Source organism: Ranitomeya variabilis, chromosome 1 (assembly GCF_051348905.1).
Source record: "Ranitomeya variabilis isolate aRanVar5 chromosome 1, aRanVar5.hap1, whole genome shotgun sequence".
Classification (NCBI taxonomy): Eukaryota; Metazoa; Chordata; class Amphibia; order Anura; family Dendrobatidae; genus Ranitomeya; species Ranitomeya variabilis.
In genome coordinates this window covers 646,353,460-646,372,655 of record NC_135232.1, presented here as the reverse complement: position 1 = coordinate 646,372,655, position 19,196 = coordinate 646,353,460, and the positions used below count along the sequence as shown (strand labels likewise).

Genomic DNA, 19,196 nt, shown 5'->3' with positions numbered 1-19,196 from the left:
GACAGATTCCCTTTAATATTCTCTGTGTATGTCCTCCAGGACTTTTCTCAGCTCTTCTGCCTCCTCTATTAAATTATGTGCTTAGTACAGATTTATCTACACGGTGGTTGCATCAAAGATCCTGTACATTGTAATTTTGTGAAGAAGGCATTACAACTATTCATCTGAGCAGGGCCACATCCAAAAGCAGGTAGTACCTGCTACAGAGCATCGGCGACATACTGACTCCACCAGAGCGTTAATAAAGATGTAAAGGAGAATGAAATGTGTGAAGGGACCAAAAAATACATCTGCAATATATACAACCCCTGGCAAAAATTATGGAATCACTGGCCTTGGAGGATGTTCATTCAGTTGTTTAATTTTGTAGAAAAAAAGCAGATCACAGACATGGCACGAAACTAAAGTCAGTTCAAATGGCAACTTTCTGGCTTTAAGAAATACTAAAAGAAATCAAGAACAAAAAATGTGGTATTCAATAATGGTTACTTTTTTTAACCAAGCATAGGGGAAAAATTATGGACTCACTCAATTCTGAAGAAAAAATTATGGAATCACCCTGTAAATTTTCATACCCAAAAATAACACCTGCATCAAATTAGATCTGCTCGCTAGTCTACATCTAAAAAGGAGTGATCACACCTTGGAGAGCTGTTACACCAAGTGGACTGACATGAATCATGGCTTCAACACGAGAGATGTCAATTGAAGAAAAGGAGAGGATTATCAAACTCTTAAGAGGGTAAATCATCACGCAATGTTATAAAATGTGTTGGTTGTTCACAGTCAGCTGTGTCTAAAATCTGGACCAAATACAAACAACATGGGAAGGTTGTTAAAGGCAAACATACTGGTAGACCAAGGAAGACATCAAAGCGTCAAGACCAGAAACTTAAAGCAATATGTCTCCAAAACAGGAAATGCACAACAAAACAAATGAGGAACGAATGGGTGGAAACTGGAGTCAACGTCTGTGACCGAACTGTAAGAAACCGCCTAAAGGAAATGGGATTTACATACTGAAAAGCTAAACGAAAGCCATCATTAACTCCTAAGCAGAAAAAAGCAAGGTTACAATGGGCTAAGGAAAAGCAATCGTGGACTTTGGATGACTGGATGGAAGTCATATTCAGTGATGAATCACGAATCTGCATTGGGCAAGGTGATGATGCTGGAACTTTTGTTTGGTGCCGTTCCAATGGGATTTATAAAGATGACTGCCTGAAGAGAACATGCAAATTTCCACAGTCATTGATGATATTGAGGCTGCATGTCAGGTAAAGGCACTGGGGAGATGGCTGTCACTACATCTTCAATAAATGCACGAGTTTATGTTGATATTTTGGAGACTTTTCTTATCCCATCAATTGAAAGGATGTTTGGGGATGATGAAATCATTTTTCAAGATGATAATGCATCCTGCCATAGAGCAAAAACTGTGAAAACATTCCTTGAAAAAAGACACATAACGTCAATGTCATGGCCTGCAAATAGTCCGGATCTCAATCCAATTGAAAATCTTGGTGGAAGTTAAAGAAAATGGTCCATGACAAGGCTCCAACCTGCAAAGCTGATCTGTGAACAGCAATCAGAGAAAGTTGGAGCCAGATTGATGAAGAGTACTGTTTGACACTCAATAAGTCCATGCCTCAGAGACTGCAAGCTGTTGTAAAAGCCAGAGGTGGTGCAACAAAATACTAGTGATGTGTTGGAGTGTTTTTTTGTTTGTTTTTCATGATTCCATAATTTTTCCTCAGAACTGAGTGAGTCCATAATTTTTCCCCTATGTTTGGTTAAAAAAGTAACCATTACTGACTACCATATTTTTTGTTCTTGATTTCTTTTAGGATTCTTTCACACTAGCGTCGGGCTCGGTCCGTCGCAGTGCGTCGGGCCGAGGTCCCCGACGCTAGCGTTGTCTCCGCCGCACAACGGGGGCAGCGGATGCATTTTTCCAGCGCATCCGCTGCCCCATTGTGAGGTGCGTGGAGGTGGGGGCGGAGTTCCGGCCGCGCATGCGCGGTCGGAAAAAGCGGACCGTCGGGAGCAAAAAACGTTACATGTAACGTTTTTTGGTCCCGACGGTCCGCCGCAACACGGCGCAACCGTCGCATGACGGTTGCGACGTGTGGCAATGCGTCACAAATGCGTCGCTAATGTAAGTCAATGCAAAAAAAAAAACGCATCCTGCAAGCACTTTTGCAGGATGCGTTTTTTCGGCAAAACGACGCATTGCGACGTATTGCAGTAAACGCCAGTGTGAAAGTAGCCTTAGTGTTTCTTAAAGCCAGAAAGTTGCCATTTGAAATGACTTTAGTTTTGTGCCAGGTCTGTGATCTGCTTACATCCTCCAAGGCCGGTGATTCCATAATTCATGCCAGGGTTTGTGTGTGTATGTATGTATGTATGTATGTATGTATGTATGTGTATATACACACACACACACACACACACACACACACACACACACACACACACACACACACACACACACACACACTCACACGTATATATATTTTATTTGCTTGGAGATAAAAGCTTAACATGTCCTCTATTATAGAGCCAACATGCCATATGCCTGCTATGTCTAAGGTACATCCTTCATACAGAGACAGCCCTACAGGAAGACTTATACGACAGGACCCCGTACTTCACCTATCGCCTCACAAACAGGGACAGGTGTGTATTAAGTTTTCTTTATTAAAGTAAATTTAATTTAATATTTTCTAATTTGCTTAAAAAAATTATTTCCATGGAAAGCATTGTTCATTTCCATTTCAGACATAAAAATCCAATTTTATGCCGTAAATGTTTGATACTACTGATGAGCGAACATGCTCGGATAAGGTGTTATCCACCATGCTCGTGTGCCAAGAGTGACTTCGGCGTGTTCGAATACTATGTTCAAGTCCCCGCGGCTGCATGTTTTGCACACACGGTGATTGCCTAAGAAACAGTCAGTTCATGCAGGTGTTACGACTGTCGAACAACCGCTAGACATGCAGCCACAGGTATCAAACATATTTTTCAAGCACGCTGAAGTCACTCTGTTGGCACACAAGCATGCTGAGATAACACCTTATCCAGACACAATCGCTCATCACTATTTGATACATGCGGGTCCCATTACTGAGACCAATATATTTCTAGAGCGGAGGTCACCCAATCCTTGTCCTGTATCTATCAGACATGACACATCATGTATGTCATAAATGCTTAAGGCAAAGTTTATACTGATTTTTTTTTTTTTTTTTTTTTTGGGGGGGGGGGGATTTTGAAGTGGATCCTCCTCAAAACCAACATTAATCAATATTTAGCTTTTTTTATATGGATTAACCATATCCGCTTCAAAATCCACATTCTAATCTACATGCTAAACGTTTTGATGAGGCGTTTGTAACTCTTTTTATCTGTCTTTTTCTGTGCTCCTCTCAGCAGATTTATGACCGCATAAAAGTAGAGCTGAACTTTGTGGTTGTAAATCGGCTCAGCAGAGTTCAGAAAAAGACAGATAAAGGCCGGCGTCACACAAAAATACGGTCCGTTTTTTACGGCTGAGATACTCAGAAAAGTTCCTGAACAGTGATCCGTACTCAATGCGAGGATGCAATTTTTTTTTTTTTCCAAAAAATATCCGTGTGGCGAGATTTTCTCGCCGGCTTGCAAAATGGACATATAATGGATGCATGGGCTCAAATATTCATGAGATCATACATACAGTATATATATATATATATATATATATATATATATATATATATATATATATATATACAGGTCCTTCTCAAAAAATTAGCATATAGTGTTAAATTTCATTATTTACCATAATGTAATGATTACAATTAAACTTTCATATACTATAGATTCATTATCCACCAACTGAAATTTGTCAGGTCTTTTATTGTTTTAATACTGATGATTTTGGCATACAACTCCTGATAACTCAAAAAACCTGTCTCAATAAATTAGCATATCAAGAAAAGGTTCTCTAAATGACCTATTACCCTAATCTTCTGAATCAACTAATTAACTCTAAACACATGCAAAAGATACCTGAGGCTTTTAAAAACTCCCTGCCTGGTTCATTACTCAAAACCCCCATCATGGGTAAGACTAGCGACCTGACAGATGTCAAGAAGGCCATCATTGACACCCTCAAGCAAGAGGGTAGACCCAGAAAGAAATTTCTCAACAAATAGGCTGTTCCCAGAGTGCTGTATCAAGGCACCTCAATGGTAAGTCTGTTGGAAGGAAACAATGTGGCAGAAAACGCTGTACAACGAGAAGAGGTGACCGGACCCTGAGGAAGCAGTGGACTGAGTCTGGTGTGGAAACATCCAGAGCCACCGTGCACAGGCGTGTGCAGGAAATGGGCTACAGGTGCCGCATTCCCCAGGTAAAGCCACTTTTGAACCATAAACAGCGGCAGAAGCGCCTGACCTGGGCTACAGAGAAGCAGCACTGGACTGTTGCTAAGTGGTCCCAAGTACTTTTTTCTGATGAAAGCAAATTTTGCATGTCATTCGGAAATCAAGGTGCCAGAGTCTGGAGGAAGACTGGGGAGAAGGAAATGCCAAAATGCCTGAAGTCCAGTGTCAAGTACCCACAGTCAGTGATGGTGTAGGGTGCCATGTCAGCTGCTGGTGTTGGTCCACTGTGTTTCATCAAGGGCAGGGTCAATGCAGCTAGCTATCAGGAGATTTTGGAGCACTTCATGCTTCCATCGGCTGAAATGCTTTATGGAGATGAAGATTTCATTTTTCAGCACGACCTGGCACCTGCTCACAGTGCCAAAACCACTGGTAAATGGTTTACTGACCATGGTATTACTGTGCTCAATTGGCCTGCCAACTCTCCTGACCTGAACCCCATAGAGAATCTGTGGGATATTGTGAAGAGAAAGTTGAGAGACGCAAGACCCAACACTCTGGATGAGCTTAAGGCCGCTATTGAAGCATCCTGGGCCTCCATAACATCTCAGCAGTGTCACAGGCTGATTGCCTCCATGCCACGCCGCATTGAAGCAGTCATTTCTGCCAAAGGATTCCCGACCAAGTATTGAGTGCATAACTGAACATTATTATTTGATGGTTTTTTTGTTTGGTATTAAAAAACACTTTTATTTGATTGGTCGGGTGAAATATGCTAATTTATTGAGACAGGTTTTTTGGGTTATCAGGAGTTGTATGCCAAAATCATCAGTATTAAAACAACAAAAGACCTGACAAATTTCAGTTGGTGGATAATGAATCTATAGTATATGAAAGTTTAATTGTAATCATTACATTATGGTAAATAATAAAATTTAACACTATATGCTAATTTTTTGAGAAGGACCTGTATGTATGTATGTATATGTATATGTATATATATATATATATATATATATATATATATATATATATATATATATATATATATATATATATATATATATATACACATACACATTTATTTCATGCAGCTCTTTGCAGCTCTAGGTGTTAAAATAAAGGGTTAAATCACGGGAAAAACTAGCGTGGGCTCCCGCGCAATTTTCTCCGCCAGAGGGGGAAACCCAGTGACCGAGGGCAGATATTGATAGCCTAGAGAGGGACCATGGTTCTTGACCCCCCCCCCCCCCCCCCCCGGCTTAAAGACGTCTGCCCCCAGCCACCCCACAAAGGGTAAATGTAAGGTGACATTAAGCCTGGTTAATAATGGAGAGGAGTCAATAAGACACCTACCCATTATTAATTCAAAAGTAGGAAAGGGTTAAAACATAGAGTATGTAAGAATAAAGTATTTTAATGAAAGAGAGACACAGGGTTTTATTTTCTTTATTGTACACTCAATCCACCTGAAGACCTCGTTCTCCTGAAAAAAATTCCAAAATAAAAAAGCAACAATATCCCATACCTGTCCGCCGTACAGTCATGTCCCATGCTGTAAATCCATCTGAAGGGGTTAAATACAGGTACAACTAGGAGTGCTGCTAATGCGAGTGCTCCCGGCTGTAAAACTCCGGGGAATTAATGAAATGAAGATAACGGATAGTGATGAGCGAATATACTCTTTACTCGAGATTTCCCGAGCATGCTCGGGGGTCCTCTGAGTATTTTTTAGTGCTCGGAGATTGTTTTCCTCACCTCTGCTGAATGATTTACATCTGTTAGCCAGCTTAATTACATGTGGGGATTCCCTAGCAACCAGGCACAGTGGCGTATCCAGGGGGGGGCAGTCGGGGCATGTGCCCTGGGCGCAGCCGACGGGGGCGCCAGCGGGTCCAAGGAGGCTCCTCGTCGAGTCATACCCATGGGGTCGGCAGGGGAGGGGGAGCGGGGGCTGTCTAATTATACTCACCTACTCCTGGCGCAGTCCCTTCAGTTCCCTGGCGCATCTGCTTCTTCCTGTACTGAGCGGTCACATGGTACCGCTTATTACAGTAATGAATATGCGGCTCCACCTCCCATATGGGTGGAGCCGCATATTCATTACTGTAATGAGCGGTAACGGTGACCGCTCAGTACAGGAAGAAGCTGCCGGCGCCGGGGAAGCAGGGACTGCATCGCGCCAGGAGCAGGTGAGTATACGGTGAGGGGAGCGCTGCGCAATAGTCACCTGCTCCTCGTTCCAGGTGGCGCTCCGTCTTCAGCGTCTTCTGCAGTGACACTGAGGTCAGAGGGCGCGATGACGTGGTTAGTGCGCGCCTTGTGCCTGAACGTCAGTGCAGAAGACGCTGAAGATGGAGCGGTAGCTGGAGCGAGGAGCAGGTGAATATTGAAAGTGCCGGGGGCCTGAGCGACGGAGAGGTGAGTATGTGATTTATTTTTTTTTATCGCAGCAACAGCAAATGGGGCAAGTGTCTGTATGGAGCATCTTATGAGGCCATAACGTTTGTGCAGCACTATAATGGGGCAAGTGTTTGTATGGAGCATCTATGGGGCCATAACGTTTGTGCAGCACTATATGGGGCAAGTGTTTGTATGGAGCATCTATGGGGCCATAACGTTTGTGCAGCACTATATGGGGCAGGTGTCTGTATAGAGCATCTTATGGGGCCCATAATGTTTGTGCAGCATTATATGGGGCGGAGAGGCGAGTATGTGATTTTTTTTTGAATTTTTCTTTATCGCAGCAACAGCAAATGGGGCAAGTGTCTGTATGGGGCATCTTATGAGGCCATAACGTTTGTGCAGCATTATATGGGGCAAGTGTCTGTATGGAGCATCTTATGGGGCCGTAACGTTTGTGCAGCACTATACGGGGCAAGTGTCTGTATGGAGCATCTTATGGGGCATAATTAACGTTTGTGCAGCATTATATGGGGCAAATGTCTGTATGGAGCATCTTATGGGGCCATTAGTAACCTTTATGCAGAATTGTATGGGGCTCCTGATTCAATATGGATATTCAAAAACACTTAACCTACTGATGTCTCAATTAATTTTACTTTTATTGGTATCTATTTTAACATTATGGGGATTCAGGAATGTACCTTGGCTTGGTCATACAGTTTCAATAGAGTTAAGGTTCAAATGGGGGAGGTTTTGGGGGCGGGGGTGCCAAACTGATCCTTTGCCCCGGGTGCAGGAAAGGCTAGATACACCTCTGACCAGGCAACCCCCACATGTACTTATGCTGGCTAACAGATGTAAATCATTCAGCTGCGGCGAAGAAAACTAAGTCTCCGAGCACTAAAAAATACTCTGAGGACACCCGAGCGTGCTCGAGAAATCTCGAGTAACGAGTATATTCGCTCATCACTAGTAATGGAGCTTCGGTGACTAGCAGTGCCGTCACCAAAGCTGCACCCCCTGGAACTGTAGCGTGAGAAAATATTCAGAAAAATTCTCACGCTACAGTTCATATGTTTATGCCAGCAGGGGGCACAGCAACGTAGCTAGTCACCGTAGCTACGTTACTTTCATTTCATTCATTCCCCAGTGTTTTACAGCCGGGAGCGCTCGCATTAGCAGCGCTCCTAGTTGTAGCTGTATTTAACCCCTTCAGATGGATTTACAGCGTGGGACATGACTGTATGGCAGACAGGTATGGGATATTGTTGCTTTTTTATTTTGGAATTTTTTTTAGGAGAACGAGGGTCTTCAGGTAGATTGAGCGTACAATAAAGATGTTAAAACCCTGTCTGTCTTTCTTTCATTAAAATACTTTATTCTTAATGTGTGTGGGGGTTTTTTTAACCCTTTCCTACTATTGGAGTAATAATGGATAGGTGTCTTATTGGCTCCTCTCCATTACTAACCAGGCTTTAATGTCACCTTACAATAGCAAGGTGACATTAACCCCTTATTACCCCATATCCCACTGCTACAGGGGAGTGGGAAGAGAGTGGCTAAGTGCCAGAATAGGCGCATCTTACAGATGTGCCTTTTCTGGGGTGGCTGGGGGCAGATGTTTTTAGCCGGGGAAGGGGGGGGGGGTTAGGCAATAACTATGGTCCCTCTCTAGGCTATTAATATCTGCCCTCAGTCACTGGCTTTCCCACTCTTGCGGAGAACATTGCGCGGGAGCCCACGCCGTGATATAACCCTTTATTTTAACACCTAGAGCCCCCAAATTTTGCACACAGACTCTTCTAACATTAGTAGTGAGGGATGTATAAATATATAACAGATATGGAATGGTTTACTGTATGTAAACCATGTCTCATAACCTGTCGGGTTTGATAAGGAGACAGCAAAAGCCAGCAATTGAATTACTGGCTTTTAAGCTATCTAGCTCTTATTAAATATAAATATATATATGCGTGTGTCAATGACAAAATATATATATATATATATATATATATATATATATATATATATATATATATAATATATATACAGTGGGGCAAAAAAGTATTTAGTCATTCAGCAATAGTGCAAGTTCCACCACTTAAAAAGATGAAAAGATGAGAGGCGTCTGTAATTTACATCATAGGTAGACCTCAACTATGGGAGACAAACTGAGAAAAAAAAAATCCAGAAAATCACATTGTCTGTTTTTTTATCATTTTATTTGCATATTATGGTGGAAAATAAGTATTTGGTCAGAAACAAAATTTCATCTCAATACTTTGTAAAATATCCTTTGTTGGCAATGACAGAGGTCAAACGTTTTCTGTAAGTCTTCACAAGGTTGCCACACACTGTTGTTGGTATGTTGGCCCATTCCTCCATGCAGATCTCCTCTAGAGCAGTGATGTTTTTGGCTTTTCGCTTGGCAACACGGACTTTCAACTCCCTCCCAAGGTTTTCTATAGGGGTGAGATCTGGAGACTGGCTAGGCCACTCCAGGACCTTGAAATGCTTCTTAAGAAGCCACTCCTTCGTTGCCCTGGCTGCGTGCTTTGGATCATTGTCATGTTGAAAGACCCAGCCACGTTTCATCTTCAATGCCCTTGCTGATGGAAGGAGGTTTGCACTCAAAATCTCACGATACATGGCCCCATTCATTCTTTCATGTACCCGGATCAGTCGTCCTGGCCCCTTTGCAGAGAAACAGCCCCAAAGCATGATGTTTCCACCACCATGCTTTACAGTAGGTATGGTGTTTGATGGATGCAACTCAGTATTCTTTTTCCTCCAAACACGACAAGTTGTGTTTCTACCAAACAGTTCCAGTTTGGTTTCATCAGACCATAGGACATTCTCCCAAAACTCCTCTGGATCATCCAAATGCTCTCTAGCAAACTTCAGACGGGCCCGGACATGTACTGGCTTAAGCAGTGGGACACGTCTGGCACTGCAGGATCTGAGTCCATGGTGGCGTAGTGTGTTACTTATGGTAGGCCTTGTTACATTGGTCCCAGCTCTCTGCAGTTCATTCACTAGGTCCCCCCGCGTGGTTCTGGGATTTTTGCTCACCGTTCTTGTGATCATTCTGACCCCACGGGGTGGGATTTTGCGTGGAGCCCCAGATCGAGGGAGATTATCAGTGGTCTTGAATGTCTTCCATTTTCTAATTATTGCTCCCACTGTTGATTTCTTCACTCCAAGCTGGTTGGCTATTGCAGATTCAGTCTTCCCAGCCTGGTGCAGGGCTACAATTTTGTTTCTGGTGTCCTTTGACAGCTCTTTGGTCTTCACCATAGTGGAGTTTGGAGTCAGACTGTTTGAGGGTGTGCACAGGTGTCTTTTTATACTGATAACAAGTTTAAACAGGTGCCATTACTACAGGTAATGAGTGGAGGAAAGAGGAGACTCTTAAAGAAGAAGTTACAGGTCTGTGAGAGCCAGAAATCTTGATTGTTTGTTTCTGACCAAATACTTATTTTCCACCATAATATGCAAATAAAATGTTAAAAAAACAGACAATGTGATTTTCGGGATTTTTTTTTCTCAGTTTGTCTCCCATAGTTGAGGTCTAACTATGATGTAAATTACAGACGCCTCTCATCTTTTTAAGTGGTGGAACTTGCACTATTGCTGAATGACTAAATACTTTTTTGCCCCACTGTATATATACCTATTCTATGTGTAGACATTTATTCTACCTACTCTATTCTAACCTGTCAGTGTGATTTTACTGTACACCGCACTGAATTGCCGGCTTTTCTATAGAACACCGGTGCGTATTTCTCGCAAGTCACACTGCTGGTCCATGTGTAATCCGTATTTTTCTCACCCCCATAGACTTGCATTGACGTATTTTTGTCGGAATACGCCGACAATCGCAGCATGCTGCGATTTTCTCAGTCTGTAAAATACAGCCGATAGATATACGGCTGATGGGAGCTGCCCCATGGAGAAATATTGGTCCGAGTGCAATGCGTTGTTTTTGCACCTCTTACTCGTCCTTATTTCTCTGTAGTGTGACCCCGGCCAAAAGCGTTACAAACACCTCAGCAGAATGCGATTAATGATGGATTCTTAGTTAACTCATTCTGCAACCAGCAATGTGCAGGAAAGCAAGAGAGCATGTGTAAACGAAACTGAAATGAAAACATTTATTTTTTTGCACATTACAGCTCTGCTATACAGCCAGAATGCTGAGTTCCCACTGTAACTGGGGATAATATGCCAGCTCCAGTTACAGGGAAAATCAGTTTTTTTAAAAAAATGTATTTAAAATATTGAAATACTCTCATAAATAGTGTGTATAATAATAAAATAAATGCATAAAAAGCAGTAAAAAAAGAAAAATACCGCCACACAAACCATTAAAGTATTGGCTACAAGCAGTCTTCTGTGCCGACCACTTGCCGTTGTGCGACATAGTTGATATTTCCAAATCTACACATGGCACATGGAAATTCGCCTTTGGCCCTATTGTAAGCCCACCGCCTGGGTACACCTGCTCCTAGCCAGCTGGCTCTTTACTTTTTTCCATTCCTGTGCGTGGGTGAAAAACACTAAAAGAATTGACATGTTGCAGAATTTTTTTAAAAAAGGTATAAATCTGTAAGAAAAAAAATAAGCAATGTGTGCACGAGATGACAGAAATCTAATTTCTGGGACTGTGAAATGCTGTTTTTTTTTTCCCTTGAAAAACATAATGGGAACAAAAAACCAGCGGCATGTGAACAAGCCCTAACAAATAAAGATAGCAGACACTATAGCGCCAATACGTCCAACAGGGGCATCACAACTTCATAAGGCTACAAAACATGGAGGACTAGACTAATCATGCTGATAGGAGAAATGGGTAATATGTTTACAGGAATATCCAACAGGTCTGTAAGGTTTCCCCCCCAAAAACAACAACTTTGAACAGCCTCTTTAATATTAGATGTGAAATCGCCTTTATTCACAGACTGACAGCCATTACTCCAGCCATTCAAGCACCAATACACTTTCCAGCAATGCGTCCAGCGCTCACAGCGAAGAGAAGTGGTATGACAGCGGGGAACGGCTGGAGTCGGAGCTCAGCAGCTACACCTACATCCAAGGAACGTCCGCAGACAGCGGGATCGACACCACTTCATACGGCGCTAACCATGTCAGTTCTGCCATTCCTGGGGCATCGTCCACCTCTCCACGCTCCGGCCCTCCTAAAGAAAAAGTGGCGCCTTTGTGGCACAGCGTCAGTGACGTGGGGTTAATAACTGATAGGACGTGTGACAGAGACTCTCATGGATTGGATGGGAAAAGGGAATCTCCCGTCTCTTTGGAGAATCACACAAAGGTCGCCATAGGCTCCAAGCCATTAACTAGAGAGAACAGCGCCTACAGCCTCAGCGATGCCGCTTCTCACACCAGGTAGGATGTCAGTGTTGTGCCCTGTGTCCATGCTTCTGTCACTCTGTGGTGTGATCGCAGCCGTGGTGGTGGTAGTGGTGTTGGGTCTTTTTTGTCTGCTAAGACATAATACGCATAACTGGGATTAGTACACTCTCATGTTACGTTACATCTCCTTTCCACCATTCCTTCCCCCTTCCTACCCCTAACATTAGAAAGAAAATCATTCCATCCCTCTCTCCCACAAATTACTTTACCATATTTAGTTGAAACTTGGTTTTCATTCTTAAAGGAGCACTAAACCTAAAATGTACATTATTACAAAGGAAAAAAAATCTCCTGGAGGTGCCAGAATTTTAGATTCACTAGAAGATCAAGGTCTCCCCCTGCCTGACATGGCTGGGAACAGTAGAGTCCATTCATCTTCGTAAATATGAAAAGCTTTAGGTTTCGTGTCCCTTTAAATATTGTCATAAAGTACAACACTAAGACACACTCACATTGTACATAAGCAGCATATATTTGCACACAGCAATAATAGATGGGTCATGGTGGTACTTTTCTAATTATGGAGGCCACTGTTGTGTTGGGACACCATTTTCAGTGTGTGCTTGGTTGTCTTGTAGGCCATTGTCATCGGGCCAGGAGTCTTCTATGTTGCTTTGTCTTTGGGTCAGATATGTTGTCAGGGTTTTTTGGACTGTTTTCTCGTGTTAACGATTGTCTATGCTGTGTTGTTTCGGGGCAGCAGTTGTCAGTCTCCTTGTGTTGTGCCCTCACTTGTCTGTGCAGCATTGTCCTAGGCCTACAGTTGTCCGTGCAGCATTGTCCTAGGCCTACAGTTGTCCGTGCAGCATTGTCCTAGGCCTACAGTTGTCCGTGCAGCATTGTCCTAGGCCTGCAGTTGTCCGTGCAGCATTGTCCTGGGCCTATAGTTGTCCGTGCAGCATTGTCCTGGGCCTACCGTTGTCCGTGCAGCATTGTCCTGGGCCTACAGTTGTCCGTGCAGCATTGTCCTGGGCCTACAGTTGTCCGTGCAGCATTGTCCTAGGCCTACAGTTGTCTGTGCAGCATTGTCCTGGGCCTACAGTTGTCCGTGCAGCATTGTCCTGGGCCTACAGTTGTCCGTGCAGCATTGTCCTGGGCTTACAGTTGTCCGTGCAGCATTGTCCTGGGCCTACAGTTGTCTGTGCAGCATTGTCCTGGGCCTACAGTTGTCCGTGCTGCATTATCCTGGGCCTACAGTTGTCCGTGCTGCATTATCCTGGGCCTACAGTTGTCCGTGCTGCATTATCCTGGGCCTACAGTTGTCCGTGCTGCATTATCCTGGGCCTACAGTTGTCCCTGCAGCATTATCCTGGGCCTACAGTTGTCCATATGTCATTTGTGGAATTTGGTCGTGAACTGTCTGCTAACCTGAAAAACTGGCTATTGGGATAGTATTAGAAGGTTGCACAGTTTTGTTTAGTGTTATTATTGATCTTTGCTCCGTTGGTTGCACTGTACTGTATGTAAAGAACTTACAGAAATGCAAATGTATGCTCAAAAGATCCAGTATTGGTGTTAATTACAGTCACGCATATTTCCAACTGTCTGTAGAGCCAGCACTGGTATTTTACAAGCCCACATTTACAGTATGTATTTTTATTTTATAATGGGGCTGAGCTGCAGTACCTGACACAGCCACTATAAGGTGTACTGAGCTGTGCCTGGTAAACAATATGGCAGCAACCCCTTCCAGGAGTTGCCAATGTAAAAATGATAGCCTATTCTAAAGGATTGTACGCAATTATTATAGCTTTGGAAAATACTTTTAAAAAGGAGTTGTCCACAACTGGACAATCCCTACTTAATCAATTCAGGACCCTATAGAAAATTAAATAAAAAGCATACTCTCTTCCTGAAGGAGCGCCATTCCAGCGGTCTGCTCTGCTGTTCCTGGCGGGTGACATGGCATTGTTGTGTCACATGATCACAGCAGCCAATCAGCGGGTGCACTAAATATAAACTTTCATATGGTGGATTTAAAAAAAGAAAATAATGCAAAAGACGGACATTTTTAACCCAGTGACAACTTCTCTTTAAAGGGAATCTGTCAACAGGTTTCTGCTATGCAACCTGAATACAGCAGGAGATAGAGGCTGAAACAGATATCAGTGATGTGTCACTTAAAAGGCTGTGTGCTGTTGTTTACTTACAATGAAGGTTTTATCACCTGGAGACTATCACTACCTAGACTACAGCTCACCTACCTGCTAGACCAACCCCGCCCCCTCCTCTGATAAGCATCTCACTATCAATAGACATGGTGCACAGAGAGCTGTGGTGTGGGCGGAGGCAGCTTTCTCAGCTCTGCTACATGCAACATCTAAAAACAGATTGTGTGACAATGGCTGCACCCAGAAAACTAAGTGACACATTGCTGGAATCGGGGTTTCTTCCTACATTATGCTGCTCCCAGATGAGGTAGCAAAAACCTGCTGACAGATTCCCTTTAAGGGTTCGTCTGCTTTCAACATTGACTATTTTTATAAAAGAAAATAAAAACAAATGGTGAACCTGGTGGAATTGTCCATTTTCCTTGCAGTGATACCACTGGGGAAAAGAAGCATTACACTGTTCCCATCAAACAATTTTCTCCTACGCGTCATTGGGGGACACAGGACCATGGGTGTTATGCTGCTGCCACTAGGAGGACACTAAGTTAACGCATAAAGAATAGCTCCTCCCCTGCAGTATACACCCTCTTGCTGGCTCTAAGTGAACCAGTTCTTGCTTATTGTCTGTAGGAGGCACTTGGGTCTGTTTCAGACCCCACCGTTTTTATTTTAATTTTTATTTTTTATTCTATTTTTTCCTTAACGGAGCGAATGAGTTCAACGGACCCTTTCTAGGTTCCGATCTCCCCCGAACCATCAACAGGCAATTACGTGGAGCGTCCCTCCCATATCCTTTCCTGCAACGTTGGATGCCAGCCCTGAGCTCACCTTACGGGCGACAGTTCCTTCGCGTTCCGATCTCCCCCTCCATAGCAGGCGACCACATGGAGTAGCCCTCCATCTACCTCTCCCGGAGCCAGGTGCATAGCCGGACATAAATATGTATGGCATTGGTGCAGCCCCCCTCTGCATCACCACTGACATAGCGGATGACGCAAGGCGGCAGAAGCTCTCCACCCCCTCCCTGACTATGGCGACGGTGGATTGAGCACCGGCCCACCGCATCTACCGTGAGTACACTGCGGGGGCCGAGGCGCTGGGGGGGGGTCCTGGTCCCCGGGGTATGGAAGGTCCGCACCTCTATCAGAAAGCACGGGTCCGTGAGTGGTCCGCAGCGCGCATTTTTGATGGAGCGCTCCTCAGGATGGCACTAATAGCGGTCGCAACGCCGCAGGCTGCAACCGCAAGTTTTTCAAATTTAGTCCCCAGCTTTTCTGCTCATACAGGCCAAAGTCCTTGGCCACGCCCACCGGCAATTACCGCCGCCCATCTTTTCCAGCGCTTCTCTTTCCATGAGAAGTGCTCTCACAGATCTCTGCGGCCATCTTGGTACACCCAGTGCTGATCCTGCAGCGCTGCTCCAGCCCTCCTAATCTCTGGATCTGGGGTCACAACCGATATACAGCCTTCAGGACCATACATTGCGGACCTCCCCTGGGGACTCAAGACACAGGACCTGGGTAAGCTGCAGATACATAGTTTAACCCTTCCCCTGCTAGTAAGTGCTCTCCTCAAGGTTACCATGTCTCAATCAAGGCCTCACAAAAAGTCTGGGAAAACCCACACTGTATTTTTTGCTGCATGTACCTCTTGCAAAGTCTCATTACCCCGGGGTCACAATACCGCATTGTGCACAGCTTGTGAACCGGCGACTATTCGGGAACCACCTGTTACTGATACCGAACCTAGTGAGCCTGGTCCCCCTGAGTGGGCTACCTCCCTTACCCGGTCTATGGCATCCCTGGCAAAAGCATTAGAATCGTTCCGAGACCCCTCCTCTAACCAGGGCACTTTTACGGACGACGCTCCCTATTCTCAAAACCCCTCGTACTCTAGGGGTTGTACCTTGCCAAGGGGCTCTCGCCCTTCCAGAAAAAGGACTCATGCCATATCCCCAGACCATCACCGGGATTCGGGTTCTGAGAGCTCCATTTCTCGCTCCCCTTCCATTGGGGCTAGCAGAGCACCTGTTTCAGAGGACGATTCTGACATGTCCCTAGATCAGGAATTTCATCACAATCAGGAGACTCTCGACTCACTGAGTGAGTCAGTGAATAAGGCTTTGAAACTTGAGGAAGAACCTTTATCTAAAACTGATCATGCTGTGTCCTTTAAGAGGACCAAGCGAGCTCACAAGGTATTCGCTACTCATCCTGAATTTAAGGAAATTGTTGAATCTCACAGGATCCATCCCGATAAACGATTCACAGGGCAGAAGCCCATGGAATCAAAATATCCCTTTACCCAGGATGTAAGAAAAGATTGGTCTCAATCTCCCCCGGCTACTAAATCTATTTTATCCTCTTCAGAGGGCGCCTCTATTAAAAATCCAACCGATCGTCAGATCGACAATATGGCGCGTTCAGCCTTTGAAGCCTCAGCAGCCGCACTCTTCCCATCTTTTGCTGCTACGTGGGTGGCTAAGGCTATGACCCACTGGGCTGACGTCTTGTCTTCAGCGGTGCTGGATACCGATCTTTCCCCTGAGATAGCAGACCTCGCTACTCAGATAGCCAGAGCGGGAGATTTTATAGTTACCGCGTCCCTGGATGCTGCTAACTGTGCTTCTTAAGCAGCAGCAAACGCCATCACCATCCGTAGATCTTTATGGCTCAGGGACTGGCGTGCGCATTCGACTTCCAAAAAGTAATTGACTTCTCTTCCATATCAGGGCGGTCGCCTTTTTGGCGAAAAGCTCGACCAATTAATTTCCGACGCCACTGGAGGGAAGAGTAAATTTCTTCCACAACAGAGACCCTTTCGGAACCAGCAACAGCAGGCCCGGTCCCGATTTTTTTCGCTTCAACTCAAATTGGTCCTCTACTTCCACATCCTCTGGCCCTGGCCGGGCGCAGTGTAGGGATGGAGGTCCTCAAACCTCTTACAAACCATCCCCCTCTTGGAGAGGCAGGCCTAGGCAGTCAGGGTCCAGAGGGTCCAGACCGGGCAGGTCTCCCACACAATGACTCCCTGCGGTATCTGGAGGACACCCTCAAAGTAGGCGGCTGCCTGCTTTCCTTCAGCGACGCATGGCTCTCGGTCGTTCATGATGAATGGGTCCGCGACCTAGTGTCCTCCGGATACAAGATAGAATTTCTCTCGCTCTTCCACCAAATCTCTTTTTCCCGTCTTCTCCTCCCAGGGCAAAGGCATCAGAGTTCTTCCAGGCCATAAGCTCTCTAAAAGAAGACGGGGATATTATCCCGGTCCCTCAAAGCGAAAGGTTTCAAGGTTTTTATTCAAACCTGTTCATTGTTCCAAAGAAGGACGGTACAGTACGTCCCATACTGGACCTAAAACTGCTGAACAAATTTGTCAGAGTGCTATGGTTCCGGATGGAATCGCTTCGTTCTGTCATCGCCTCCATGGAGAAAGGCGAGTTACTAGCGTCCATAGACATCCAGGACGTGTACCTCCACATTCCTATTTTACCTTCTCACCAAAGGTTTCTTCGCTTCGCAGTTCAGGAAGATCACTTTCAGTTTGCTGCTCTGCCCTTCGGCCTCACCACCGCTCCCAGGGTATTCACCAAGGTCATGGCGGCTGCCGTGGCCATCCTCCATACCCGTGGTGTGGTGGTGTTAATGTATCTAGACGATATCCTCATCAAAGGCCCCTCTTTCCGCACCTGCAAGGAGGCCGTGACCATCACAATAGATACTTTCTCGTCTAGTTTGGAAGATAAACTTCAAAAAGTCTTCCCCAGTACCGGCTCAGCGAATTTCCTTTCTAGGAATGATACTGGATTCGTCCCAGGGATTGGTACTTCTTCGTCCGGAAAAGATCTCAGTCTTACAGCGGGAAGCTCAGAAGCTCTCCCAACCTCATACGCACTCTCTACGTTTCAGTATGAGAGTTCTCGGCAGGATGGTAGCAGCTATGGAGGCAGTCCCATTCACTCAACTACACCTCCGCCCATTACAACATGCTCTCCTGGCTGTGTGGGACAGGAACCCATTATCTCTCGATCATCGTTTCCTCCTTCCCCAGCGAGTCAGACAGTCTCTCAGGTGCTGGACTTTGAAGTCCTCCCTGAATCAAGGGAAGTCCTTTCTCTCAGTACATTGGCTAGTTGTGACAACAGATGCCAGTCTTCTGGGCTGGGGAGCAGTGTTCCACCATCACACTGCTCAGGGCCGCTGGTCTCTTCAGGAAGCTCGCCTGCCCATCAACATCCTTGAAATACGGGCAATCAGGTTGGGTCTTCTTCAATTCCATCCCTTCCTGACGGTTCGTCTCATCTGGATTCAGTCTGACAATGCCACGGCAGTGGCGTACATCAACCGGCAGGGGGGAACACGCAGCAAGGCAGCCATGACCGAGGTAGGCCACATTCTTCGTTGGGTCGAGGAAAACCACTCAATGATATCAGCGGTTCACATCCCGGGAGTGGAAAACTGGGAGGCTGATTTCCTCAGCCACCAAGGTCTCAACTCCGGAGAGTCGTCTCTCCATTCGGAGATCTTCCACCAGATCTGCTGTCGTTGGGGAACCCCGGACGTCGATCTGATGGCCTCACTGCTAAATTCCAAGGTTCCCAATTTCATAGCTCGGTCCCACGATCTGGCAGCCATCGGGGCAGATGCACTCATTCACTCGTGGCATCAGTTCCAGCTTCCGTACATAGTTCCCCCGCTTCCCTTGCTGCCGAGAGTCATCAAGAAGAGCGGAGGGGATACCAGTTATCCTCATTGCGCCAGGTTGGCCGCGCAGGGCCTGGTACGCTGAACTAGTTCAACTAGTCGCTGATGTCCCCTGGCGATTACCGAATCGCACAGACCTGTTGTCCCAGGGTCCCATTTACCACTAGAACTCC

The 19,196-nt window shown here is 45.3% G+C and overlaps 1 protein-coding gene across 11 annotated transcripts in view; it reads left to right on the top strand.

Moving 5' to 3' along the window:
• SIPA1L1 (signal induced proliferation associated 1 like 1) overlaps positions 1-19,196 on the top strand; it is a 324,202-nt gene that overhangs the window by 265,494 nt on the left and 39,512 nt on the right. For all 11 annotated transcript variants that reach the window (XM_077262132.1, XM_077262085.1, XM_077262067.1 and 8 more), the window contains 2 exons: positions 2,561-2,679; positions 11,737-12,182. In XM_077262132.1, the coding sequence (XP_077118247.1) occupies positions 2,561-2,679; positions 11,737-12,182 (565 nt within the window). The remainder of the gene's footprint in view (positions 1-2,560; positions 2,680-11,736; positions 12,183-19,196) is intronic.